The sequence below is a fragment of the Phaenicophaeus curvirostris genome, chromosome 5, assembly GCF_032191515.1.
Source record: "Phaenicophaeus curvirostris isolate KB17595 chromosome 5, BPBGC_Pcur_1.0, whole genome shotgun sequence".
Taxonomy (NCBI): Eukaryota; Metazoa; Chordata; class Aves; order Cuculiformes; family Cuculidae; genus Phaenicophaeus; species Phaenicophaeus curvirostris.
In genome coordinates this window covers 30,739,605-30,766,700 of record NC_091396.1, presented here as the reverse complement: position 1 = coordinate 30,766,700, position 27,096 = coordinate 30,739,605, and the positions used below count along the sequence as shown (strand labels likewise).

General features: G+C 40.6%; 2 protein-coding genes across 10 annotated transcripts in view; both read left to right on the top strand.

Moving 5' to 3' along the window:
- PSEN1 (presenilin 1) overlaps window positions 1–27,096 on the top strand; it is a 175,169-nt gene that overhangs the window by 20,808 nt on the left and 127,265 nt on the right. For 5 of the 6 annotated variants that reach the window (XM_069858296.1, XM_069858292.1, XM_069858297.1 and 2 more), the window contains 2 exons: window positions 1,556–1,674; window positions 1,978–5,501. In XM_069858296.1, the coding sequence (XP_069714397.1) occupies window positions 1,556–1,674; window positions 1,978–2,133 (275 nt within the window). In that variant the 3' untranslated portion in view covers window positions 2,134–5,501. Of the gene's footprint in view, window positions 1–1,555; window positions 1,675–1,977; window positions 5,502–27,096 lie in introns of those variants that run through there. The other variant, XR_011337534.1, reaches the window with a different exon arrangement.
- PAPLN (papilin, proteoglycan like sulfated glycoprotein) overlaps window positions 14,073–27,096 on the top strand; it is a 65,150-nt gene continuing 52,126 nt past the window's right edge. For 2 of the 4 annotated variants that reach the window (XM_069858214.1, XM_069858213.1), the window contains exon 1: window positions 24,474–24,839. The gene's annotated coding sequence lies outside the window, so the exon portion shown is untranslated. Of the gene's footprint in view, window positions 14,108–23,579; window positions 23,868–24,473; window positions 24,840–27,096 lie in introns of those variants that run through there. The other 2 variants (XM_069858212.1, XR_011337533.1) reach the window with 2 other exon arrangements.

Genomic DNA, 27,096 nt, shown 5'->3' with positions numbered 1-27,096 from the left:
GTGTTATAGTGCTTAAGAGCTTTTCATGAATGCACTGTTCTAGGACATATATTAGAAGTCTGCTCAAAAAGGTTATGGTCGCCTTTTAATTTTTTTCTTTTTTCCATTTTTTATCTTTTTTCTTTCCCCTATTTTTCCCCCATTGGTCAACCAGGGAAAACACCACTGTTTTGATGTTCTGAGTTCCTCTTAGAACTCTAAAGTGAGTTTGGGGCTAGACTGTAACCAAGTGACAAAATAAACGACAGGCCAAATGAAAACATCTGTTGGCCTCATCTTGGCCTCTCTGACTTAATATCTTGGACTGAATGCTCAGAAACTGAACTGACATTCAGGAAGTCTTCATTATTTTGTTTGCAGTATTGAGTATTATGCTCCCAGAGTTGTTGCTTTGGTGGTAATTCCTGTTTAAAAGAACAAGACATTAACTCATGTGTTTTCCTAGCATCTTGGACTAAATATGTTGGGGTTTTGCCTCTGTGATGTGTTCTGTAATTACACACGTGCTTTTTAGAATTGGATAGGAAAATTGTAAGGACAGTGGAATATTTTGCTGGCTGTATGTTTTTAATTGGCAAATAAAACATTGTCTGCAAGTGACTTGTTTCCTCCCCGCCTTTGGCCAGGACTTGTATTTCAGTATTTTGTCAAATATGACATGACAACCAGAAGTGGATACGCTCCCAACAAATGTAATTATAAATATCTGAATTTGTATGTATTTTGTGTTGTGGTTTAACCCCAGCCAGCAACTAAGCACCACGCTGCTGCTTGCTTGCTTGCTCCTCCTGCATCTCTGTGGGAGAGATTCAGGAGGATAAGAGTGAGGGGAAACTCATGGGTTGAAATAAAGACAGTTTAATTGGTAAATCAAAAGCCACACATGCAATCAAAGCAAAACAAGGAATTTGGTCACTGCTCCCGATAAGCAGGCAGAGGTACAACCATCTCCAGGAAAGTGGGGCTCCATCATGCTATAGGTAACTTGGGAGGACACTCAGTGTCCCTCTTCTCCGAGTTGTTACTACTGAGCACGGCATTGTGTGGTATGGAATACCCCTTTGGTCATTTGGGGTCATCTGATTCAGCTGTGTCCCCTCCCAACTTAACTTCTTTTGCACCCCCAGCCTCCTCACTGCAGGGTAGTGTGAGAAACAGAAAAGGCCTTGACTTCATATATGCACTTCATTGCAGTAACTAAAACATCCCTATCTTATCAATACTATTTTCAGCACAAATACAAAACATAGCACCATGCTAGCTAGTAGGAAGAGAATGAATTCTATTCCTGCCAAAACCAGCACATATGTACAGGAGTCTAGGAATACATAAAAATTGTAATTATAAGATGAATTAATTGAGTGATGTGATTTCCTGAGCCATCTTCTTTTACAAGAGATTGCTTGACTTGAGAGTGCTATTAATTTTGAAAATAAAATGTTGTTATTAGCTAGTCTTGTTGATACTTAATATAAATCTCTGTTCTTTTCTGAGAGTTGATGATATGTATTAGTATTGTCTGATTCTTAATGCTGCCATATATTCCCTTTTGCAGGAGGAGTAAAGTTAGGTTTAGGAGACTTCATTTTCTACAGCGTCCTTGTTGGTAAAGCCTCTGCAACGGCAAGTGGGGACTGGAATACAACTTTAGCGTGTTTTGTAGCCATATTAATTGTGAGTATAATCTAATATGATAATAGGGATAGTTTCTGTTGTTCATCAGGGACAAAGTTGTGTAATTGCTCCTGTTTTTTCTCTTTGGAATTTGTTTATTTGGTGGCCTGACTGAAAACTGATGAGGGATTCAGCTGTGGTTTTCATTGGCTGTACATCCACCACTTATGCCTTTAGTTTTGGAATGCATTAACTGTTTCCTGTATTTCTGTGGGGTTAGTGTTTACATATATACTTTAATCTTTTGCTTGTCAGAGTACCCTAATTTCTCCCTATGGTTTTGTTTGTTTTTCTTCCCCTCAGGGTCTGTGCCTTACACTTCTGCTTCTTGCCATCTTTAAGAAAGCCTTACCAGCGCTTCCAATCTCCATAACCTTTGGGCTAGTTTTTTACTTTGCTACGGACAACTTGGTGCAGCCTTTTATGGACCAGCTAGCATTCCATCAGTTTTACATCTAGCATGCTTGATGCTGTTAATCTATGGATATTTGTAGCAAATCTGGGAGGAGGAAAAAAATGTTTTTCCCTCAGTCCTCAAGTGAGACTGAACTTTAATACTCAAGATTCCAAGCTTGAATCATTTCAACTTCCTCCAACATTTTGGGGTTTTTTTTGTCCTGAGACAACTGCTGCAATGGGCACCATATGAATTTGCCTGTATAAAAGTGGCTTCTTCGTGATGGCCAGTCTAAACCGGGTGCTGTTATGTCAGAGGTAATCTGATATACATACCTCTGGTAAGGACCACCTGTGTGAAAATTGCTAATGCTTCCACCAGCTATGTGATCTCTTATCACGGGTTGATTATTTTCACAGCATTAAGGGTGCTCAGGACTTCCTTGATGTTAACAGAGCAAGCTGACAAATAACATGGAACAACTTGTCCCTGTAGCTGCATGAAGAGAGAAAACACAATTCAGGCTTCTTCTGCAGTGTTTTTTTGACAGTGGAGTCCTGACTCTGCTTTGTAACAAGAAAGGACTTTGTAGCAATTCAACAAAGGGAGAAGGTACCGTCACTCTAAGAGTGCTCCACAACTTCATAGCCTCTGTGCCTCAGTGTGCTCAGTGTAGTAAATTTAAAAGCTTTTTTTTTGTTGTTTTTTTCCACACTGGAACTAGAGCCTCCTCTGTTTCAGCACTTTGTATCCTCAAGCATGGAGTGCACCTTCTGTACATCTGCTCCAGTTTATGTAGCTGCTTAGACTGAATTATTTGGCCTTAGTGGATCATAAGGTCCTCATTTGGATCTTGGATCCTAAAAGGTTAATAAACTACATGAAAAAGCAATTTCAGGACTTACTCTTTGTGCTCTTGCAAATCATTTTGCTAGAAAACCATTTCAAACCCTGTGTTTGAGAACAGTCACTAACAGCATGGACTGCATCGTTCATATATATTCCTTTTATTGAAATTCTTATGAAATAAGTAGACATTTGCAACAATCCCAGATGGAGTTTAGTTTGCCAGATCAGGAGGTTAAATAGCTATTAGTAGTGCTTTATGCATCACTGAAATTTTTCTCTTCACAAATGTGGTTTACAGTTCTGTTGACCAGTACTGGTCAGTCAATTGTATTAACACCTCAGGTTGGGCAGGGTTTTTTTTTCCACGCAGTATCTTTATTGGTGGGGATACTTAAGTTAGGTGATACATTACTTAATATTACCAGGGAGCAAAATTTGTGGCCCTCTTCACTTTAACAGCCTGTCCTGTGAGGAACAGAAGACCAGAGACATGAAAGACAACTCAAAGTCACTGAAAAGAAGATGTGAGATTCTGAACTTCTCACAAGAAAAAGAATTCTAACCTTAAAACTTCCAAACTCTATTTTCTTGTTCATTTGGAAGAACTTGTTTATGAATAATTACTTGGAAATGAGTCTTGTGTGAGATTAAGTTATTTTTGCCCTTGGCTCTAACTCTGTACAAAGTCTTTTTTTATGTGAGGGAGGAGTAGCGAGCAGATACTACTGATGGGCATTCCATTTTACGTACATCTTGATCCTGGAGTCTTTGCCAAGTAGAACAACTGTCAAAATGCTGATGCAAACTCCTCTTACTCTTTTTCTGGGGCTTTGTTCTAGTGCCTGTAGACTCAAAAGGCTGAGACATCGCAGATGCTCAGCAACCGTTGCCCAAGTAAGGGAAGAAAGGCTGTGATATATCACTCTGCTTTGAAACCAAGAAAGGCTTACTTTAATTATCTTTGGAAGTGTATGTCCCTTTTCTAGTATGACTTGCTAACTGTAGTGTTAGCGTTTACATTTGCATAAAATATGTTGTCTCCTCTAAAGTATTTTATTCATCTCATTTATGTGCTGATTTGTTGTGGATAACATTAATAAAGTAATCATATCAAAACTGCTCACACTTACTTCTCAAGTCAAACTTGCTTGTCTTTTCTGGCTTAAGTCACTGTTCTGTATTTTCTGCAGTGGCACTTGACTTAGAGGATTGGGGGTTTTTTTGTTTTGGTTTTTTTTGCAGTTTTTTTACAAGACTTAGAGTTGGTTTTATACTATTGTGACTTGTCCTTTTCCTGAGCATTGGATCTAAGAAAACTCCCTTGTCTGTTTTATTGGGCATCCTAACTGTTGTTCCATTGTCTAGAACAGGTTCCCTTAAGAGAAATTCAACCTGAAATTCAGATCTATTTGCAGATCTGAGCCAACTCTCAGTTAGTTGTTACTTAAATGCAGCAGTTATCTTTTTTGTTGTTTTTTTTTGTTTGTTTGTTTAAATATGCACTATGGGAGCACTAGCTCCGTGAAGAGTTGCTTTAGAATCTGCAGAAATACACAAAAGCCTTTCCAGGTACTTGAATGGGCGTTAGATGTACAACCCAAGAAAGACCTCAGCGTCTTCAAACACTAAGTTGCCAGTCTTCCGCTCTCTAGAGCTGCTTCTGCTATCCTGAGGTTTTAATTTATTGTTAGTCTCCTTTGGCTAAGCTTCAGATTAAATTATTGAGGAAACATAATGCTGAGTTACAGATTTGCGTAAAACCCAACCACTTCCATTTCTTCATTTTTAAGGCTGAGGAATCTAATCCTGAGCAAAAGGAGTTCTTACAGCAAAGGTGTATGACACTGTCATATCTATGTATGGTTATTATGGTGGTAGTCAAATTCAAATGTCATCTGTGTGATCTGGGTCTTGAAGATATCAAATTGTTATGCAGCACATTCAGAATAATTGTGACTGAGCACATGATGACTTCTTTGAGTCAAATAATCAAGGGCTGTGCTCCACTAAAAATGGCTGTTCTCAATGTGCAAAGTAGACCCTATTTCAGGCATAGGAGACTGGTGCTTCTTGGAGATATATATATATATGTGTGTGTGTGTGTATATATATGTGTGTGTACCTATTGAGAGGTAGATATGTATTATATGCACTCTGGACCTGTAGATGGCAACTGTTCTCCAACTAGTGTAGTCAAGGATTAAATGTGCAGGACTACATTTTTGGTGGACGGTACTGTATGAAGAAACTTCTCAGAATGCATTATTTAAAAAAAAGTACTTCTGGCAATGCTGTTGAAATGAGTTTAATAGACTGTGGAACATTGGCGCTGTGATTGCATCTCAGTGGTAACTTGGTGATTGGGAGAGCTGAAACGTGAACTAGAATGGAATTCTTTTACACTCAAAGCATTGGCTGTTTTCTTTTTTACAAACACTGGTTTGTACGTAGTCTGAATTGAATGTGAACATTTTTTAAACACCTTTCTGGTTCTTGATAAGATACATTTTTTTTTATATAAATTATTGCGAATTTTCTTGTATTTGTCTAACTATTAAAATAAAAATTGCATGGATCCTGACGTGACTTGCCTTCACAGTATTATTTTCAAGCCATCACTTAAAGCTGTTGGAGACCTAAACACTGTAGCTATTTTTATTCAACATTTAATGAGTAAGATTCCTGTCTTAAGACACTTAAGTAGATGCTTTATTTCCCAGAGGAATAACTTCAAAGAGTTTTCTGTAGAAATACTTTCTTTTAAAGAGTTTGTCAAAGCCTGTTGCAAAAGCACTCATGAGGTATAATTAAGGCATAAAAAACTGATATGAGACACTACTCAAAATGCCAGCTGGCACAATGAAGATCCATGTTACTGAAGAAGGTTGTGTAGGATGCTCAGAAAGAAAACACTTCATGAACAGTGGTGCATATTGTCGTTTTGGTGTTGGTTTCATATCAATACAGGTGAAAAGGCTTTTTCTTAGCAGCATTTTTTGGTTTTGTTCTGGTGAAGTATTCACTGCAAAGTTCAGATTTGTCTGAGATGACTGGCTGCTATTGAAGATGTTTCTTTGGGAGATCTACTTGTCTGCATAGAGGACCTAAAGAAGTGTCCACCCTGACAAGTAGAAAGGCAAGCACAGGTGGTAGGAATCCTGCATGCATGATCAAGGAGCTCCTGCCTGAACTGAAACAGTGTAGAAGAGGGGGAGGCAGGGGCAGATGACTCAAATGGTGTATAGAGTTGCTTTCTGATCTTGCAGGGATAGAGCTACGAAAGGCAAAGCTGTACTGGAGTTAAATTTGGAAGGGTATGTTAAGGGCAAGAGGAAAGGTTTCTACAACTATATAACAGCAAAAGAGAAACTAGGGGAAAAAAGATGCACCTGCCTGCTGATAGGAGTGTGAGAACTCATGACAGTGGCATGGAGAAGGCTCTAGTACTTGATGTTTTACTTACCTCAGCCTTTATTGGTAAGACTGGCCTTAAGGAATCCCATACCTCTGAGACTAGAGGAAAAGTCTGAAAACAGGTAGACTTGCCCTTGGTAGAAGAGGCCAGTCTAGGGAGCATTGTAAACAAATTAGATGCACCTAAGTCTGAGGCCTGACAGGTTGCCCTCATGCTGAGGGACCTGGCTGATGTCATTGCAAGGCCACTTTCAATTGTCTTGGAATGGTTCTGGCAGCTGGGAGTCAGACCTCACCCCATTCCCTGGGAACCTGTCAGGGAAAATAATCCTGGAAAACACTTCCAAACACATGAAGGACAGAAGTGTGATTGAGAGTAGTTAACATAGATCTACGGAGAAGAAATCATGGTTGAGCAACCTCACTGCCTTTTACAATGTGGTTGCTGGCTTGTTGGATGAGAGGAAGGCGGGTGGTGATGTTTACTTCAACTTTTGTAAAGCTTTTGGCACTGTCTCCGATAATATCATCATAGACAAGCAGGCAAAGTATGGGTTAGGTAAGTGGATTAGCACCCTCAATCCAGTTGGAGACGAGTGACTACTAGTGGTGTACCCCAGAACTCAACACAGGGTCAATACTGTTGAAAATCTTCATTATCTGGATGACAAAAGGGAGTGCACCCTCAGCAAGTTCGGTGGTAACAGAAAATGGAAGGAGTGACTGGTAGATGAATGGTTATGATGCCATTTGGAGGAACCTCAACAGGCTGGTGAACCAAGCAGAAAGGGAATCTCATGACGTTCAAAGTTCTGCATCTGCGGAGGAGTAACCCCAGGCGCCAGTACATACTGGGGTCTGACCAGCTGGAAAGCAGATCTGCAGAGAGGGACCTTGGGTTTTTAGTGGACACCAAGATGACCGTGAACCAGCAATGCAGCCTTATAGCAAAGAAGGCCAGCAGCATCCTGGGCTACATCAGGAGTGTTGCCAGCAGGTCAGAGGAGATGATTCTTCCTCTCTGCTCAGCACTAGTTAAGTCACATCTAGAGTCCTGTGTCCAATTGTGGGCTCCCCAGTACAAAAAAGACTGGATGTCCTGGAATGAATCCAGTGCAGGGCCACAAAACTGCACCAGAATATACAGATTTCTTAATTCCAGTCTAGTTCTGAAGTGTGATATAATGAAATATTTTCAGAATATAAATAATTTTTGGAACTAGTAGCTAAATTTCTGAAAGTGAGACTCAGGACCTAATTTGAGCTTCCATCTTAGTAGTAGTTCATCTTACTGAGGTTAAATACTGAGCTTGGAGATGTGATTCTAATATTCTAATTTAATTACATTTTTGTTTTCATTCCATTTTTTATGTAATCTTTTGTGGATCACTAAATAAGTTTCTTTTATTGACAGCATCAGCTCTCATAGAAAATTCAGTTTGGTTTGTAGCAGTCACTGCTAGGTACTTTTAAATTACTGAGAAATCATAATTAAGAGTATGTTTAAGGCCAATTTCTGGTCTGTAAATACCAGGAATTTGTGAACTCTATATGGAAAAGAACCAGCTTCCACCTACAGGACCCAACAGAACTGGGTTTTGGATAAAGAAGCAACTGGTCACTTCTGAATTTTACAACCTAAATTTGGTTCTTTTCTTCTTAAAGCCCCATTTTCTGCAGGAAGGCGATTTTAGCTTGGCAGCAAGAGACACTGACAGATACTACCAATGTAATTTGATTAGATTTGCTTTTTCTTTGTTTTGAAATATGCTTTTAATCTAAACTGACTGGAGTAACATAGACTTTTGTGTTCATGTTAATTTTCTGTTTTCAGTAGTTCTAGATAAGGATTACCTCCTTTCGTCTGGGTGGTGCTGCTTGCAGAATTAAGCATTGTGCTTCTTACTGTTTTTATTGTACAAGTCAGGGTGAACGTACTTGGAGAATCATAGAATCATAAAATATTTTGGGTTGGGAGGGACCTTAAAGATCAACTTGTTCCAACCCCCTGCCACGGACAGGGACACCTCCCACCAGACCAGGCTTCCCAAGGTCCCATCCAACCTGGCCTTCAACACCTCCAGGGATGGAGCAGCCACAACATCCTTTGGCAACCTGTGCCAGCGCCTCACCATCCTCATAGTGAAGAAATTCCTCCTTACGTCTAGTCTAAATATTCCCCTCTCCGGTTTATAACCATTCCTCCTAGTCCTGTCACTACAAGCCTTTGAGAATGCCTAAGAACACAGCTGGGTGTTCATCAAATGTTAACAACTGCATATCCGATTGAATCAATAGTTTATTTAGTCATCCTCTACAATAACATGCTAACAACTGATACAGTAGCATACCTAAATAATGAATATCTTGTTACTATCTAGTTATTGGCAGACTTTGCCCTGGGCACAAACTTAACTGTTTGGTAGCAAACTGTGTGACAAATTCCATTTGCAGTTGTTACCTATGTGGAAGTAATTTAGGCTTAGATACAAAAGAATACCTGCGGGTGTCAAGCGGGAGATTTGTAAGACCAGAAGTGGCTGGTGTCTGGCATCACAGAGCAGCTAGAGGGGCTGGTGAGTCCCCAGTGTGCTTTGTTTCAGCAGGAGGCTCAATTACTGTCTGTGGGGCAAAAACGCAACTCTGCCTTGGAGCAGAAGTGAGAGAGCAGTGCCTGTCCTGGGGTCTGCAGCCGGCTCCCAGCAATAATCACTTCTAAAGCTGTAATCACAGACACGTGGCAGCACAGTGCCTTTTTTACCGCTTTCTATTCTTAGTGCTCGTAACAAGGGATTAAAGAGCATGATAAAAATATACACTTAAAAAAAAGTAGACTGTTATGAAATATGGTTTCCTTTTGAAGGACTGTATTTAGTACACGATGAATCCTGTAGGAGAGGCATGTACGCACTTCCAGTCACTGCTAAGGTTTCAAAACTATTTTGAGAACAGCAGAACTTGGCTGTTGTCATAGTAGCAATAAACCTTTTAATCCCACTTCCTGTGGAGATGAAGCTGTTGTGTACTTAATCTTCTTAAAGATAGTCAAGGCTGTTTATGTGACAGGGAGCAAGGGATACAACACTGAGAAGATTCTGCTCGTTGCCCTGGTAAAGTTTAGTGCTTTTGTGTTTGTTCAGGATTTGCTAAGGCACATATCTCATGACAAGCTAGTAGGAGGACAGTCATCTGGGAAGCTAGCCTTCATTTATATCACAATTTAAATTAAACTGTTTCTAGGTAGGTCTGGGCAAGAGCTTGCCTCTATCATGGATCTCCCACAGTTAAAAAGCATCCTTTTTGAGGAAGTGCTTTCACCTTCAGTGTTTCCATGTTAGAGACTCTGAGGCTTCCCAAAGAGCATTGGGTCATATTTATATATTGCTGTAAAGCCTATAGTCCATGAAAAGTAAAAGTTAAAATTCCTTCAAATATTTGGATGTTGCAGGGTGACATTCTTAAATATACAATAGATAGTGAAGAGAAACTGCAGAAAAATGATAAGTTCTTGAACTGTTTTTTGGAGGTCTGTTTAGCCAGGTAGGGAGAATTTTAAATGTAATGTCCAAATAATCATTGTAAAAGACTTTGACATCCTGAACCAAAAGAGCTGTGAAAATTTGTTCATGTGTATCTAGAACTAAAAACCACCTTCCTTCTCACCAGATCAGACTTCTCAGTGATTACTGAGATCTGTGCTACTGCCAATTTATTTGGTGTAGTGTGGTTACAGTACTGGATTACATGACCTCATGTCCTGGTAATAAACAATGCGCAACTTTTCTTGAAACAGTATTTGATTGATATGTGCTGAACAATAGTAACTGTACGGGGATTTTCATTTGCTTGTTTTCCTGAAGACTGCATATTCTGGCTAGATGGAAACTTGGTCTTTAGGACAAATCATAGAATCATAGAATCACCAGGTTGGAAGAGACCCACTGGATCATCAGGTCCAACCATTCCCACCAGTCTCTAAACCATGCCCCTCAGTACCTCATCCACACACACCTTGAACACCTCCAGGGAAGGCGAGTCAACCACCTCCCTGGGCAGACCGTTCCATTGCCTAATGACCCTTTCAGTAAAGAATTTTTTCCTTATGTCGAGCCTGAACCTCCCCTGGTGGAGCTTGAGGCCATTCCCTCTTGTCCTGTCCCCTGTCACTTGGGAGAAGAGGCCAGCTCCCTCCTCTCCACAACCTCCCTTCAGGTAGTTGTAGAGAGAAATGAGGTCTCCCCTCAGCCTCCTCTTCTCCAGGCTAAACAACCCCAGCTTTCTCAGTCGCTCCTCGTAAGACTTGTTCTCCAGCCCCTTCACCAGCTTTCACACAACAGCAAATGAAAGAATGTTTCCAAGCTTAGTTACTTGCAAATTAAGAAATAAAATATGTGTTTGATTGCCCCTCTATAAAGTTTTGATCATGAGTAATTGTTTTTTGCTCTTTCCCTTCCTTTCCAGCAGCCCTTAGTTCAGCATGGCGTGGGAATACACGTTAGACAAACCATTGGCTATTATTCCTTTCCCTCTGCCTGTGGATGAGATCCTGGTGTTTGAGGGAAGCTGGCCGGTTACTGCAAAACTCCAGCAGCACTCTCTTGACTGAAATGCCATAGCAGCTTTAGCAGTGTTGGATAACTAACTGCCCCTTTGGTGACGTTTGTTTGATGCCTGGTACTACCGCTAAACCTTTTGGTCAAGTCTAATTCCATGTCAGGGCACGCTGCTCACTGAGTTACATTTAACTGCTGTACATTTGATCTGCCCTTGCAGGCTTTGGAGATGCTGGCTGCCCCCCTGCTTCACTGAGGGATGAGGGAAGGTGGTTCCTTCCTCTTTACCCTCTCTTCTCACAGTGTTGGCTTCAGGTAATGTGGTGATTGAGCAGCGAAGGCCTCCAGACAGGGCACAAGACAACGAACCTGATGTGGGGATGAAATCCCCTGGGACAGCCCCATGTTGGTACCCAAGAGATCTCCTGTATAATGTCCTTACCAGAAGATTGGCTAGGTGGGATGGAGGATGTCTTCCAGCAGAACTGTTTGGAGTGGCTTTGGAAAGTTTCCGATTTGACACTGAATGAAACAATGTTTTTACTTTAAAACAGATTCTATTATGAAACATTCTTCACACTTAAAAATAATGATTTATCTGAAGTTTCAACACTTCGTTGGACTTCAGAAGTTTTTTTAACCACACATTTTCAATAATTTTATGGTATGAGGCATCAGTTTCTTTTTCTTCTTAGATGGTAACAATACTAGTAGGTTGGGTTTTTTTTTTGAGTTTGTATAAGCAAGCTCTCTCTTTGGTATTTATACTACCCAGTTGGTTTCTTAGCAAGAAAGCTCTAGGATAACTCTGTTAAATGTATCAATTTTTCTTTACTGCACTGTATTATGCTAAATTAATTCTTAAATGTTATGATCTGACTGGTGAGTAGATGGATGCTGGATGGAAAAAATTACCTCTGTATTCTTTGATGTCCCTGTAGATGCTCACAATATTGAAGCATGTTATATTTTATGTCAATGATTTTGATTGTAATTTTGGGTGAATATCCTTCTGGTGCAATATTTTAGATCAAAACTTGTAAATCATGTAGTTTTACATCCAGCTCAACTCAAGTTCTGCCAAATTGCCCAAGGTATGCTTAATACTTACAATAGTAGCTAAAATCAAATTTCATGTTTTAATAAGAAAGCAGATTTTATCAATAGTCTCTTAAGCTTTGCAGAGTGAGATCATCATTATATCAATGTTTTACAGAGTGCTGAGTATTTTGACACACATAGTAAAGGTTTTTTTGGCTTTTATTAGAAACAAATTTAACAGCTGGGTACAAATGTCTCCCACTCTTAGTTACAGGAGTGGTCAGTGCCTCCAGGTGCTGCTTTTTCTTTATCGGTTTTTTTTTTCCAATGGTTTTACTATAATTATAGAGATGAGAGCTCTTTATGCTTAATCTTGTAATGAGTTCATTTGCGTAATGCATTTACCCAAATGGACTTCCTAGGTGGTGAAGCAGAGTTTGCGCCTGCTGCACTGGCTGCTGGACATGCCACTGGGTATAAACCAGGGATGAAAAGGCTGCAAGAAGAAATAGTGTGGAGAGCTCCAACACTGCCACTGGACCTAGCGACACACTGAGTGTATTTAAAAAAAAAAATAGTCATTAAAATAGTGACCATTGCTAGTTGGGGATGATAACCTTAAAGCAGCTACTCTGACACAGTAAAGCGCTCTCTCCCACTGCAGTTCTGTGAATATTGCCTTGGGCACTTGTATCTGTGGCTGATAAAACTAGACATAGATACAGCAATGTAAGTATGTCCCTGAGAAGATGAGGTGTGTGGTTTGCAGCTTTACTTCTTATTCCACTAAGTAGTTTGTTTTGTCAGTTACTTTAAAACCCATTCTTGATGAGGTTTGCAGGTTTTATTTCCTATTTAAAAACCTAGGAAAATGAATTGTCCCCCTTGTGTTGCTGAGAAATCCCCAGAGAGTGAGGTAGCCTACTGATTTATTCCAAAAATGTTCCAAGGCCCCTTTGATATAAGGTAGAAACTGGAATTCCTGTGGTCTGCTTTCAAATGGATATTTAAAGGGCATGATTTTTGCATCTCCTTCTCAGGCTCTCAGAGGTATACACATACTAGGAAATCTGCCTTTCTTGGCCTGTGTGTGCCTCTGGGTGAGAGGAATGACTGATTCTCTTTGGCTCAGAGACGCGTGAAGAAAACCCGAGTACGTCTCACATGAAGCATCTTCAGCTTGGCAGCCTCATTTGCTTCTAGTACTAAAAGCAACACATCTGAGTGTGGTATCGCAGTCAGATGTGTCCCAGCCCTTATGGGAAAGCATCAGAAGTTTCACTTCCACCCGTGCCGCTTTCTACCATTTTCCTGTCATGCACAAAAGCAGGAGTGAGTGTTCCCAGTGGTTGCTCCCCTGTTTTGTTCTCAGTCTTTCCTGCCTTCATCTATCTCAAATCCATGTGCATGACAGAGAGGTGGAATAGAGGAAGAACATGTAGGAGAGGGCTGATAGGTTTAGCAGTGGTTTCTCTTGGCATAGTGTGTACTGTAGTGAGAGGTTTAAAACCGTATTTTCCTGATTTGATATGGCTATGAAATGACCAGACAGGCACCCTTCAGCTGAGTGCACAGAAATCACTGATGTTTTTCAGAATGCTGATGGCACAGTTAAGCCCTTAATAATTACAGAAGCATTCTTCCAGCTGAGTTGGCTTCCCTAGAATACGCAGAGGACCTGGGCATGACTGCAAAGTAGTCCTAGAAACATCTTGCTGTGCAGTTTTCAATCCTTCTTCCTAAACTGTTTTTTTTCAAGTCCACATTCTTTTAAATCAGCATCTCCTCTGGAGATTTGTCTAAATTTCAAAATTTGTTTTGATCCCTTTATAACAAGATATCCAAAATGAAACATTACATTTCACCTCCAGTGGTGTGGAAAGAGGGAGAAACTGAAGGTACTTCATTCTCCTGTGGTGCAATGCTTGTATGTAATAGAGCCTAGCAATGCTTTATTATTTTCCCCTGCTTTGTTGTGTCACCAGTTTCTGTCTAACATGCTCTTTCCCCAGAGCTCCTAACACTGCTGTTTGCTGTGTGTGTTTGTACACTGAATTCTTGTGGTTTGAATTGTTTTCTCAGGTATGCTGTTCTGCAGTTTTCCGAGATGAATTTACTCTTTGGTGTTTGCCTCTGCCTTCAGTTCTTCTGTAGCAGTAGAGTCCAGAATTGACTGAAGGTAACAAACTACAGTTCACATTAGAGTCTCCTTGTTGTATTTCTCTAGGTCTAGTGATTTTTGCATCATTTTGCTACTGCAATTTTCATGAGCATGTTTTCAATTCCTACTTCTTACTTCATCAAAGAATATTTTGAATCAAACCAAGCCTAGTAATGATTACCATCTTTCTTTATTGGAAACCCTTCTCATGCTATTCCTTGTTTTCATTTTACATTGTTCAGTAGTGTCTCTTACCTAGTTTCTGTTGCCAGGATTCTATCTGTAGCCAAGGCAACTTAAGTAATTTTGAGAGTAAGATAGCGAGAGGTGATGTATCAATTACTAATATCCAAGTAAATTACCTCTGTGGCACTCCCTCACGCATCATTGTAATTCTGCTTGATTTAAAATGTTTGGGTGCAGCGTGTACAGTTGTGGAGACAGGGAAGATTCCTCACTAATGAAGACCTGCTGTTTTGTAATGCTGCAACATGTTCCAGCCTATTCCAGTGTCATGTGCATCACGTGGGATCTGGGCTGACAGCCAGTGCAAATGTTTCTTCAAGGACTTAAGGACATATTCTAATTATGTTTAGATTCTCCCACTCTCTTTTCATCTGAAGGATGTCGCTCTTTGTGCTCATTTCATAGTGTGGTGCAAAGTGCTCCATCTGCCAGCATGAGAGGGGCTCGCTGGTGCATTTGTGTGAGAGGCAGTAGGATGACTGGTTTTGTGAGTGACTTTTTAAACTCCAGCTGTGAAAAGTCCCAGGTCTTTGAACACTGTCAGAGCCTGGCCACTGTCCAGCCCTGTTTTCATCTAGTGCTGGAGGAAATGTGAAAGTCCCTGGAAGAAAAAGCTTCGTTTCTGTGAGCCTGGCAAGGAAAAGGGGGGGATGAGTTGTGGGATGAAGTATCTGAAACTCTCTGTAGCTGAAAACAACCCAATGTTTTGTGGAAGAAAATGGAGGAAAAAATGTGTTTGTGGGAGCTATGCATGTGAACACATGTATTCTCTTTAAACCTCGTATTGAATGTGTGTGATGGGACTATATGATCTTACCCAGGGATCATTTTAAGGGAACAGGAATTGGTATGCAGGAATGAAGGCCATTACACAATACTGTGCCCTGGAATGTAATTTCTGTGAGCTGAATATAGTGGCAACAGATTCGTGTCTCTATGTGCTATACGGCAAGTGAGACTGCATTTCTGTGAGCCTGTAGAACAGGCTGAGCGCTTTTGAAAAGGTGCAGACTCAGCCTGGAGGAACTGATGTGGGGAGGAAGGAGACAGACACCCTTTTCTGTCCTTATTTTTTAGGTTATCCAAGGGCAAGCCTATATTCTTGTCTCTGCTGTGGTCTATGCCTTCTGACCAGACAAGCAGCGCTAAATTGCACAGATTTTTTCCTGGAGAGTTGCATACAATAATACCTTCATATCAGCTGAATTATGTTCTCGAGGGTGATATTGTTAGATCAGATCCCTGGCTAATTAATGATTCTTATTGTCTAGGCAAGTACATTAATTAACTGGATACATAAGAAAGTCTGGGTCAAACTTCAGAAAGTCAGCCAGATTCTCTCAATCCCTTGTGGCTTCTGGGATCATCTGGCTGCCTGGTGTGACCTGAGTAATCAGTGTATTGTCAGACTGGCATGTCTCAGTGCTGATTCTTGTGGGTTCACAGCAGTGTTTAGCAGCAGTTCTAGACTCTGTTCTGAGATAGCAGATGTGTCTTGGAAGATGGTTTTGTGTGTTCAGGAAGCACGTGACAATGGCTTGGAAGTAGCTTGGGAATCCCTTTGGCAGGTCATTTGGCATATAACTTCTGGGGCCAGTGTTATTGATAAAACTGAAGTTACTTCACAAGGGGAATGGGACCAGGATTTAAAATCTCTCGCCTGCATTCACTAGCAGAACACAATCCACCTTCAGGTGGTACATGTCCCAGTAACTGCGCTTACTGCCGATTGTGACAATCATTGTGAACTCCTTCAACAGAAGATGTGGTACAGGCTGTTGTGGAGTTAGTCGTTGGATAGAGCCTCTCCTGAAAAAAAAAAGGAAATTTGTTTTGTTCCTTCCATCTTGCCCAAATATAAGATTAGAGAGAGGAAAAGAAACCGAGGCTAATTCTCTCCTTTATACTTGGCATATATTTCTGTAGGCTTGCTTACCTCAATATATGTAAGATAAAAGTCAGGCTGCACTCTTGGGACTGGATGTGCAAGACTGGAGTAGGCATCTGGCATGAAGAGGTTTCTTTGTGCTTTAATGGGCACTGCAAGGGCTTCCTAAGAGGATTCTTCAAATGAAATTTGTTTTTCTATAGGCAGGTTGCATTGAGTCTCACTACTGCCTTGGCTTTTGCTGCACAGCACATATGTTACTGTGGGTTTGTCAGCCCTTCAGTAGGTTTCTACAGTGCAATAAAAAATAAGTAGATTAACCAAGCAAAGACGATTAGAGACACTTTGGGGAAGGAAAGGGAAGGGAGGAGGATGAGCAGAAGGGAGTATAAAAAGAGACCACAAGACTGTGTGTGCCAGGCTTCCCAGTGCATGTTACACAGGGTGGCTTTCTTTGTCCCTTTTGGGTTTGGGTTAGGCAGACTGAATAGAAACAGTCCTGACGCCATGTCCAAAGAGAAACTGGAATCACTGGTCAAGAACATGGAGATCATGCTCTCTGAGGTAGAGCAGCTAAAGATCCACTGCACCAAGCAGACGGAGGAAGTGAACCAGGTGGTACAGGAACTGCGCCGAGAAAACAGGGAGCTGGCAGAGAAGTATGAACACATCTGTCAGGACCTGAAGGAGGCCAAGGAGGCTATTGCCCAGCTGCAGGACACCAAATTTGCATTCGAGGCAAAGGAGCGGCAAGCACAGAAGCTCAACCGGCAACTGTGAAGTGGGAGGAAAGAGAAGAGAGAGATTTTCTAACCTGGTCTAAGAGTAAACAGAAACCTTCAACTGCTGCAGCAGAAAATCCCTGGATCGGTATTTTAAAGAAATCCATTCCCCTCCTCCTCAGACGAAACCTGTGCGCTGGAAAAAAAGTCTCTTTGTGCAGGAAAGATCTCAGGCGCAGCTGGAATTCTGCCCCAGAAGGCTCCTTTGTTAATGACTGAATACCTCATTATGCTTGAAGGGAAATCTCATTCCAGAATCCCTTGTCAAAGATCTGAGCCATAGGCATACAGCAACAGCTGCCAGGATCTGGGCACCTTCTCATGCCCCAGGGAGCTGCACAGGGACAGAGCCTGGGAAAAGAACTGTCTCTGCCTTGAGCCACTGGAGAGAGCTGTGCTGTGAGCATCTGCTGAGACGGAGAGAAGGTTCACCGTCTTGACAGCCCCTGTTGCTCTGTTTTGTTACTAACATTTCTCTGTTGCACAGCAAGGCTGTGATGCTGCCCTTGGTAGGGTGTCAGCTTCCTTGCTGCCGGATGCTGGAAGACATCAGTAAGAGCTTATGTCGTGCCTCATGCTTCCAAGTACTTGCTATAAAGGGCATGTTGGTCCAGAGGATTTTTTAATGCTGTTACAGTTGGTGTTGTCCTCCTCCAGTTCCAAAGCGAAGTATAAGAAGTGGAAAGGTTTCTGTCTCAATTTCCATTTCAATAGCATTAAGTCCTAATGACTCCATGTTTAGTATGCTAGAGTTTAAACCTCTGCTGAATATAACACTTTTTTAACCAAAGAGCTATGTTTTGGCACTGGATTTACTTTTCTTAAGTAGAAGTAACATCTATGAATGGACCGGGAATTTAAAGGGATAAATGTATGTGGGGTGTGGGGGTGAGGATAACTTGTCAGAGGTTTTGCTTTCAATTTTCCTCTCTTTTCCTGTCTCTCCTAAGCAGCATTTGGGGTAATCAGTGCAGGTAGTCAGTGCAGCCAAGTGCAGCTAATAGCAGGTGACTTTTGACTCCACAGTGAATAACTGGAGATCTCTGAGGGGAGTGTGGAGAGAGTGCTGAGAGAAAAATCCTGAATGTTTAAACAGCGAAAAAGCCTGAATGTTTAAATGGAGAATACCTGGAATAGTTCCAGGATGATCTTCATTTTGGCTGTGATGATCTTCCTTCTTCCCTCTAGTGCTTTGCTCTGTTGTTATCTCTGCCTGGCAAGCTTCCCTGCAGTGAGGGCTGACATTTAGGAGAAGCAGAGAAGCTGTTTCCACCCCTGAAGGGTGCAGGGTCTTAAAGGTATCAGGAGCAGAGGCACACTGTGCAGGGTGGAGGGGACGAATGCCACTGAGAGCAGGGAGTCAGTGTGGGGGAAGGGAAATCTGGCTGCTTTGGTTTCCCCACAGAGATTTGGGCAGGGGCAGAACAGATAACAAGACCTTAGAACTCAGTCCAGCGCTGGTGAAAACAATTGTTGTTATTGGTAATAAAATGCAGAGGTCAAGCCTAGAATTAGCTCATTATTGTTCCTTCTCTGCCTTCCCCTCTGCCACACCAGTCTAGGCCTAATCCGAAGTCTTTGGAAATTAAAATTTTCCCATTAATTTTATTGAGCTGTGGGCCAGACCTTATGAGCAGAGGGCTGCTGTTTGTGTGGCAAACAAAGCACTGGGGTATCCATAGGGACCAGCTTTTTCTGTGAGTGGGAGCTGTAACAACATGCTTTGTTACATTTTTATGATCTAGAGTTTTGTTTTTTGCTCTTTTGGGTGGAGCAGACTGGAATATCTGGAAAACATTTGGGAGACTGTAGACTATCTTTTATGTTTCCAAATGTAATCTGAATACAAATGACCAGCCTTGACCCTTTGCTCCTTGCTCACCAGTAACAGCTTGGGGAGCACAAGAAATTAACATTACTCTCTACACTTGTTTGTATAAGAAATAAAAATATTTTCTCTTTAAATTAAATCTCTGGCTTAAATCCGCTTGCTACCTGCGATTTCTTCTACTTCTTATATATCATTAAAATGTAAAGCCAGTAATAAAAGCAAAACAAACAGCTGAGGGAGCATCTGTTCTGGATAAGATATTGCCACATTTAAAACTTGTATATGTTATTTTTTGAGTCTGTGTATGTATGCTTGCTAAATATACTTATTCCTGTTTAAATCCTGTGCAGCAAGGAATGGACTAATGGAGACCCTCCAGATCTCTCTGTGTTCCCAGGTTAATCTCTCTAAATGAGATTCTCTGAGTGGCTGCCAAGTTTGCCCTACACAATATTTAAATCCATGATACAGAAAAAGAAAATGGGATTGCAGTGACCTTAGGGTCAGTTTCTTAATAATTATCAGCATTCAAAGTGTCTAATTTTGAGGAAAGCTGTGGGAATTATTTCCTGTAAGTGTCGTAAGATTTGGGTGGGACATTTGAAAAACTGGATGTGTTATCCACTGCTAGAAAAAAATAATATAACACCCTTTCCCTTCCAATAGACTCAGTTGTGTCCTGGTTTTGCTTACATGGGGTTAAACCTGGGAGTAGTTGGCCTAGTTTAAAATCAATATACATTCCATTACTTGTAGGTCCACTGTTTTTTATATGTAAATCTTCGGGTATCCAAGTATAATCTTAGCAATGGGTTAGTGCCTTCTCTTGTATCCTGACATTCAGTGTATTGGAGTATCATTCACAGAAAAGTTTGCATGGAATTAGTCACAGCACTTGGAAGTTGGTTTTGCTTTTTAAACACTGACATTATCAGCGTGTGCTGCTCTTCTTTAAATGCTTAAGTATGAAGAGCTGAAACATGTGTAATGTCATCGACTTGTTTCTGAAAGTTGGCCTGAACAAAACTCTCATCTGATTTGAGTGAGAATCAAAATAAATAAAAAGTTACAGGCTTACCATTTCCCTCTTCTCGGAAAGGGATTAAGAGCTGTATCTAATTATTTGAATACAAAAGGCCAATTTATTTGAAGGCTCTCTTGGAGAGCACAGTGCAAGAATTGGCTCAGTTGTCAGGAGAGGACTAAGAGAAGTGGACCCAGTCAGAACAAATGCCTGTGAATTGGTCCTCTCCTGGAGCAGATTATAGCAAAATACTGATGACTGCATTGGTTTTCACTGTTCTGGGCTGCATTATTTGGAAGCGTCTAAAAAGGGAGACTGGATAGGAATGAAGCTGATACCTCTCTTTAATACTCAATACTGGAGTCTATTGTCCATACATCTTACTCTAGTCCGCTCTCTTGCATTGTTTCAGTGGCTTTGTACTGGCAAAATACAGCAGAATTGTCTCTTCTAGTTGCAGGATCTGTAAAAAAGTTGCACAGTCAACTACTCTGCAACAATCCTCAGCAATTCAAAGAGTTCATGGGTGTCCAGGTCTCTGGAGCAGACATAGACCAGTGCAAGACTTACTGCAAGAGGCTAACAAGCTTTGCTGCAGTTAAGACGTACTGCAGAGCTCATTGGTGCGTAATGTGCTTTCCACGCTCCCTGTAAGAATTTTGCAACATCTTCTGAACATGAAATTGAGATTTTCCTGAAGGACTGGCAAGGTTTCAATCTGTAGACTGAGAGGCTATGATTCAGAGGGCTAAACAACATGCTGGTACCGTGATAGTGAGTGAGAGTCTGGGAAGAATGGAGTTACTGGTGCACTATTCAAGTCTGAAAAAATCTCAGTTTTGATTGTATCAAATTTTACTTTTCTACCTTTTCTTTAAAAAAAAAATAAGAAAAAAAATCAGTCTGTCAAAAGATGTGTTCCTTCCAGAGTGAGCTGAAGCCTCCTTTTTTCAGACCTTTCTGCAGGAGTGATATGCTGTAGTGTTCCCAATAGCAGTGGACTTGGTTTGACATCCTAGAGACCTTTGTTTCTTTACCTTGTCATTCAGTCATCAGCATACTTAGCTGGGACGCCAGATTACTGTTCAACGTTATCATGTGCTTGGAAGAATTTGAGCATATCTCCTGAATAAAATGCCCCAAGCAGTAAGCTAAGGTATGTGAGTGGCTGCTCATTTCTCTTGATTAGGCTACTGCACTTATCTAAGAAACCGGGTATTAATCTGAAGACATCCCATTTTTAAGCATGTGACCCAACTGTAGCTGTAAAATCACGGATCCTTGTCATTTGGCTAAATGACTAGGGAGTGATCAAGAACATCAGTTTATAATGCATTTCTTTACCATGGTTTCCTGATCACAATAATCTCCTGGGACTCCTAAACAAACTGAACACAGATCCTTCTCTTCCTTGAGTGAATGCTCAAGCCACTGAGACCAGCTTCTCTTCTGGAGGCTTTGTGAGTCTTGTCTGAATGCTGCTCAGGGGGAGGGGAGAGGAGGTAGAAGAGTTAGGAGTGAAGCTCCTCCCTGGAAAAGAGAGGAGATGGGGAGAATGTGTCTTCAGTGTTTTTCTTATTTCTCACTATTTAATTTCCCTAAAGTCAAGTCTGTTTTGCCCATGAGAGTTACTGGTGAGCGATCTCGCCATCTTTATCATGATTGATGAGCTTTTCCATTATATTTTCTTCCCTTGTCCTGTTGAGGGCAAGGAGTGGTAGAACAACTTGGTGAGCATCTGGCAACCAGCCAAGGTCAACCCACCACAATGCTGCAAGTGTTCAACAGCCTCAACTAGTTAGATAGGAGCTGAGTTCAGTAAAGTGTGCAAATCTTTAGATAGCCTTTGAAAACAGCCTCTGGTACCGTGGGATCCTGGTGATTTATTTCCATGAAAGGTCCTTCTGGAGTATAACAAAAGAGAAAGCAGAAGTCTTACTACTGATCTTGGATTGTGTAACTTGAAATCCCTGTATCACAGCTCCTGTAGAGGTTGTTTCTTGCCAAAAGCATTTCAATGATAGGCTTAGAAAGGCTATCTTTTCCAACAGTATCCATTTACTATACGTTCACCTCAGCTGTTTCTTCTTGATGGCTACATCTTTGACACCCAGATGCTGTTGCCTCCAGGCTAGGCATTGGGTAGATCTAGTAGAAAGAGGCAAATGCCTGTGGTTCTGACTTTATTCACTCCATAGTGAACTGTGAACATCTTATCAAGAGACGAGAATGGTCTTGAATCTGTGGATTATCTTACTTTCACTAAGTGGTAGGTGTTGAAAACAATTTCAACACAGGGATCATGTCCTTTCTTCTAGAGAAAAGGTACGCACACAAAACTTTCTGTGGAACTACAGGGCAAAGGTTTACTTCTCATTTGCATTGTCTTTTTCCTGGTGAGGACTGGCCTTGAGTTCAAAACCACACTAACAGCTTCTGATTTTATCATACCTCTACTGGAACCAGGAAGTATGCGCAGATTTTTCTTTTCTTTTGTTAATAAATGGAGTTTCATCAATGTTTCATATTGCTTAGTTGTGGCAAAAGTCTGGTAACTTCTTGTTTTATTTCAGCATTTTAGGAGGTTATCTATTAAGTCTTTATGGAGTTGAAAATGAATCCAGATGTGTTTATACAGTATCTGTTTTAATGCAGTAGGCACAGCTGTTTTCTGGATGTATTCTGGCTAGACTCCAACATGAAAAGTCACGTTTTCCTTGTCTCTGAAGTCTTTTGTAGTTTTAACTATCAACAAGAACACAAGAACCACAACAACATTATTAAGCTTGGTATTTCCAAGAGACATTCATTGAGAGTCCTGCTGCTGTGAGAAGAAATTTTAAGAATCAGGCATTTATAAATTCCTCTGGAGTTTTGTATTTTTTTGCCTGCTAGATTTTGAACTTTTGGGACTGGATTTGGAGCCTTTTCTCACCAATGTTATAGGCTAAAAGCTTTAAACCAATGTAAAAGTGTGGTTTATCTACAGAAGGCCAAGGGTCCAGGTTTTGGTTTGATCAGCTATCATGAAGCTGTGACAACTAGCAGGACAGCAGTAGCCAACAGCCAGTTGAGAACATGGGTGGATAAAAAAAAAGCATGTGAGGATTTAACTTCTTCCTGATGGAAAAGTGGGCCCACAGCTTGGTCTGAATGACTGAATATATTTTCTTGATGGAAGTTTTTAATCTACAGGGGCAAGACAATAATTTCCATATTCTTAATTAAGCATCAACAATATCCAGTTGTTGTCTCTCCTAACAATGGGAGCCATGCGTCAGCACCACTATTAGACATTTTTTGGGGGTGTGTTGTATCTTTCAAACTTTTTGGGTGCCCCTGCCTCTTGGTGGAAGTGTTGCCAATTTGTGTTCATTTTCCTGTTAGGGTTTGTCCTTGTTTATTGTGGCAAAGTTAGCTTGGACAAGAAAGTACAGGATTGCTTTTTCAATGGAAAAGATGTTAATTTTTATTTGAACTTTGTCCCTTGTGGGATGTGTAAAGGTAGGATTTGAGTACTGTGTACTCTCCTGGAGAGTTACCAAAGAGGGATTGACCAGCAGGAATGAAAAGAGCTGAAGCCCTACCATAAAATTTGTTCTGTGTCACCTGGTGCATTTATGAGGCTCCTAGAAGCTTTCTTTTTCTTTTGTATCTGTGTGTGTCTAGGTTTGTCAGCAGTTGCTAAAGATATTGTCTCTTTTTATCATCTAAAACAGTTGTGTGGCGCAGAAGAGAGCAGTGGTACCAGTTCCAGAGATTTCATTGTGCATCTTGATGTCTTCCTTGGAAGATCCAGCATTATAAAGTTATTATACCTGAACGCAGAAGCTTCATCATTCCTTTTGAAAGCAAGGCTGTTTCTTGTGGTTCCAAATGAACTACTGATGAAAAAGAACTCTAAATCTGGAAAGCAAATAAACAAAACAATCCAAACTTAAGACTTCAAAGTTATTCTCATAGTTTTGGAGACCTTAGTCATAATATTAAGTAGGGCTGAAATGCTGGTAAGTATTATAACTGCTGGACCAGAGTCTGTTTTTATAGGTCTGTGGTCTCTGTATTTCAATATTTATTTGTTTTATGCTAAGCAGAGAACAAAATCAAGAAGGGGGGAGAGGGTGTGTTGTCAATTCTCCAAGATAAAACAACAGCAACATGTAAGATGTTACGCAATGGTTTCTCTAGTATAAACAAAATTAATGGCGTAAGTTTTTCCAACTAGATTCCTTTTCCCTTAACGATTTTTCTATTGACAAAATTGTTCTCTCATGGGATTTTTCAGAGGGTTTCTGAATTGCGGGGCCTTTGTTAGAAGAAAAATACAGAAACCTGAGCTGCCATTGTCTTTGGTTAAATTCAGATCTGGGGATCTCCTTAACTCTGCCTAGAGCCAAATCTTGCTGTGAATTGTATTGAAGTTCAAACTTTCTTTGGTCAAATGCATATCTGTGAAGTGTGACTGAGGCTTTAGTTTTAAAGTAAATGTCAAGTTAAATAACTTTTTTCAAAGTTAGGAGCTTGCTGAAAATGAATACCAAAGGGATTTGTGGATAACTGTCTCTTTTAAAATGCTGCCTACAGCTAAAAGAAAGCTAGTTACAAAGGGCCCCACCCCTGCAGTAACTTAAGGCACGGTTTAGAGTTAATGCGTGTGCTGACACACAGACTGCAGGAGCAAGAAACTGCTCCAAAACATGCATGTGTGCGTGCATGCTTACACCTCTGGCTTTCCTGAGCAAAACCAAAAACTCTTATGAAGAAACATAGAGGCTGAAGGGGTTAAATGAAATACAACTCTCCTTTTCCTGTGCAGTAAGGATTAGTAACCAAACAGAAGCTGGAGAGAAGAGTGCCAAAGAACCACTGTTTCAACCAGAACAACAGGTGAAAGTGGGTTTTGGAGCTTGGCTCCGGAGTGGTTTAAGTGTCCCCAGCTCCCAGCTTTTGCACTGACCTTTCACAGGTACATAGAGAAGGTAAGATTTGCCTTTGTGTTCTGGGCTGTCTCTTGATCCCTCTACCTATCCATTTTCTATTGGTCTTTTCAGTGTTGTTTGCTTTTTAAACTACTTTTTATTTACAACCATTCGTTTCTTTCAGTTAAAAGAGTACAGGGGAGAGGAGAGACTAGTGTTTATGACTGCAAAATTTTGTTTTCTAGAATGGAAGGAAGTAGATGTTTTATATATTTGGTGAACATTAATCCCTTTCACTCACAGCTAATTACACTGGGACTTAATCTAGTCAAAACTGCTGTTCCTGACATTGTAGTTGGGGGGAGCAGGGGAGTGGAAAGGTAAAGTACCACTTTGGTAGGATGTTAGATGAGCCCTCTGGGATCAGACATAGGTGCTCTGCCAGAAAGAGCACGGAAAGCAGGACGAATGTAGCAGGGATATTGATTGGGGGAACTCTGGCAGTTTTGCTTTTAGCGTATTTCCTGTCCAGTGTGAGATAACTGAGAATTTTTTTCCAAGGATATTTGCAGGTTCTCACACACTTTGTAGCATCCTGACACCTCAGAGATGTTTGTTTTTAAAATATTTTGCTTTATGAATGCAAATGGTTGATGGCTTCACAGAAATGCTGGGGTTGGGTTAGTTTCTTTGTAGTATTTGCACATTCCAAATCTGTTCACTAGTAAACAGTCTACTCTGAATGTAGCATTTGAGAAAACGTGTCTGATAAATGACTTTAGGTGATTTTCAAGCTAGGATGTAGGGTTTTCTTTGCTGGTCTATCTATGTATATATATTTAAAAGAATATTAAATATAAAAATAAATTGACTTAATTTTAAAGGAAAGCAGCACTTATGCTAAAGTTAGAGCATGGATTGTCTCAAATGTTGCTGTTAAATAAATGTAGTAAGCTCTGATGCAGATAATGTATCTGGTTTTGGGATGAGTTCTTTCTCAGATCCAGCTACTTACTGGCTTGGTAAAGGAGAAGTCTGGTAATATAGTTGCTTGAGGGATTAATTGCCTCACAAATTGGGCACCAAGATTCAGCAGCACTCTCTGTAAATGGCTGTGCCCTGACTTGCTGAAAGGGTTTAGAAAACAGGAAAGGATTTATGTTGATGCAACTGGTTTTCTTGGTAGTTCTTGAGTTGGAGCTAGAAGAGCAAATTTTATTCTGAAGTAACACTGATATTCTGTTAAAATAGAGAATCTACAGAATAATATTCCTTTCTTGATTGAGGGACCCTTCAGGATGCAGTGTAAATAAAGTAAAATACTTTTCTGGGCCTCAGAAGAGGCTGTTCCTTAGGCTGCCAGAAGGCTTTCTTTTTGTTCAGAGGAGGGCTTTAAATATTAATAAAATGGTTAACATTTTATTAATTCATGTATGTATCTTGTGACTCATCAATAACCCACAAAAAAAAATAGCTTTTTTATATGAGCATGAGAGCTGATTTTTTGTATAAGAACAGCATATTTAGGATGCAATTACAGTAGTCCTTATGATTCCTGATACAGGCTCACCACTAGCTGAGGGAAGGGGAAAACGTTCTCTCAGTGACATATTGATGCTCAGTGAACTCCAGAGAAAATAAATTGCTTTACTCTTAGCTCTGTAGGAAGGATTTTACAAAACTGATGATAAGCCTTTCAGTGCACCTAGCATAGGTACTGAGCCTAGACTGGAATGGGTGATTGCTCTGATCCAGTACAGTCATTTGCAGTTATGCCCATGGTATGATGGGCTTGTCAAAATAATTTATTTCACTGGAAATGATACTCTGTTGGATACACTTTCACTGTTTCAATTTTTTCAACATACTTGGATCTGAAACATGATTTGTTGTGGTCTAGTCTTGTCTTGGACAATGAATAATAATGATTAGTAGGTGTTTGAGAAGGGACTTTTATATTAAAGGATTTGGGCGAGTACTTGCTCATATCCATAATCTATGTACAAACTGCTTGTTTGTGCTTTATCACACAGTAACAAGCTCGCCTTCTTGACATCCAGACATGATATATAGAAAACAAGTAGCATCCACAGATCGTGTATTTCTCTGGCTAACCCTTAAAGCAGTGACTGGAGGCTCTAGTTTGGGTATCTGTGGGAGAAACCAGCTTCAGAGCAAAGAACCAATTTATTTTTAGATCATATAGCTGTCATTTTGCTGTGATCACACAGTTGAGCATGTGCTTCTTTTGAGATCTCTCCAGGCACTGCAGTGTGATCACACCCTTCTCAGATAATTTTTTATGAAGTTAATTTTT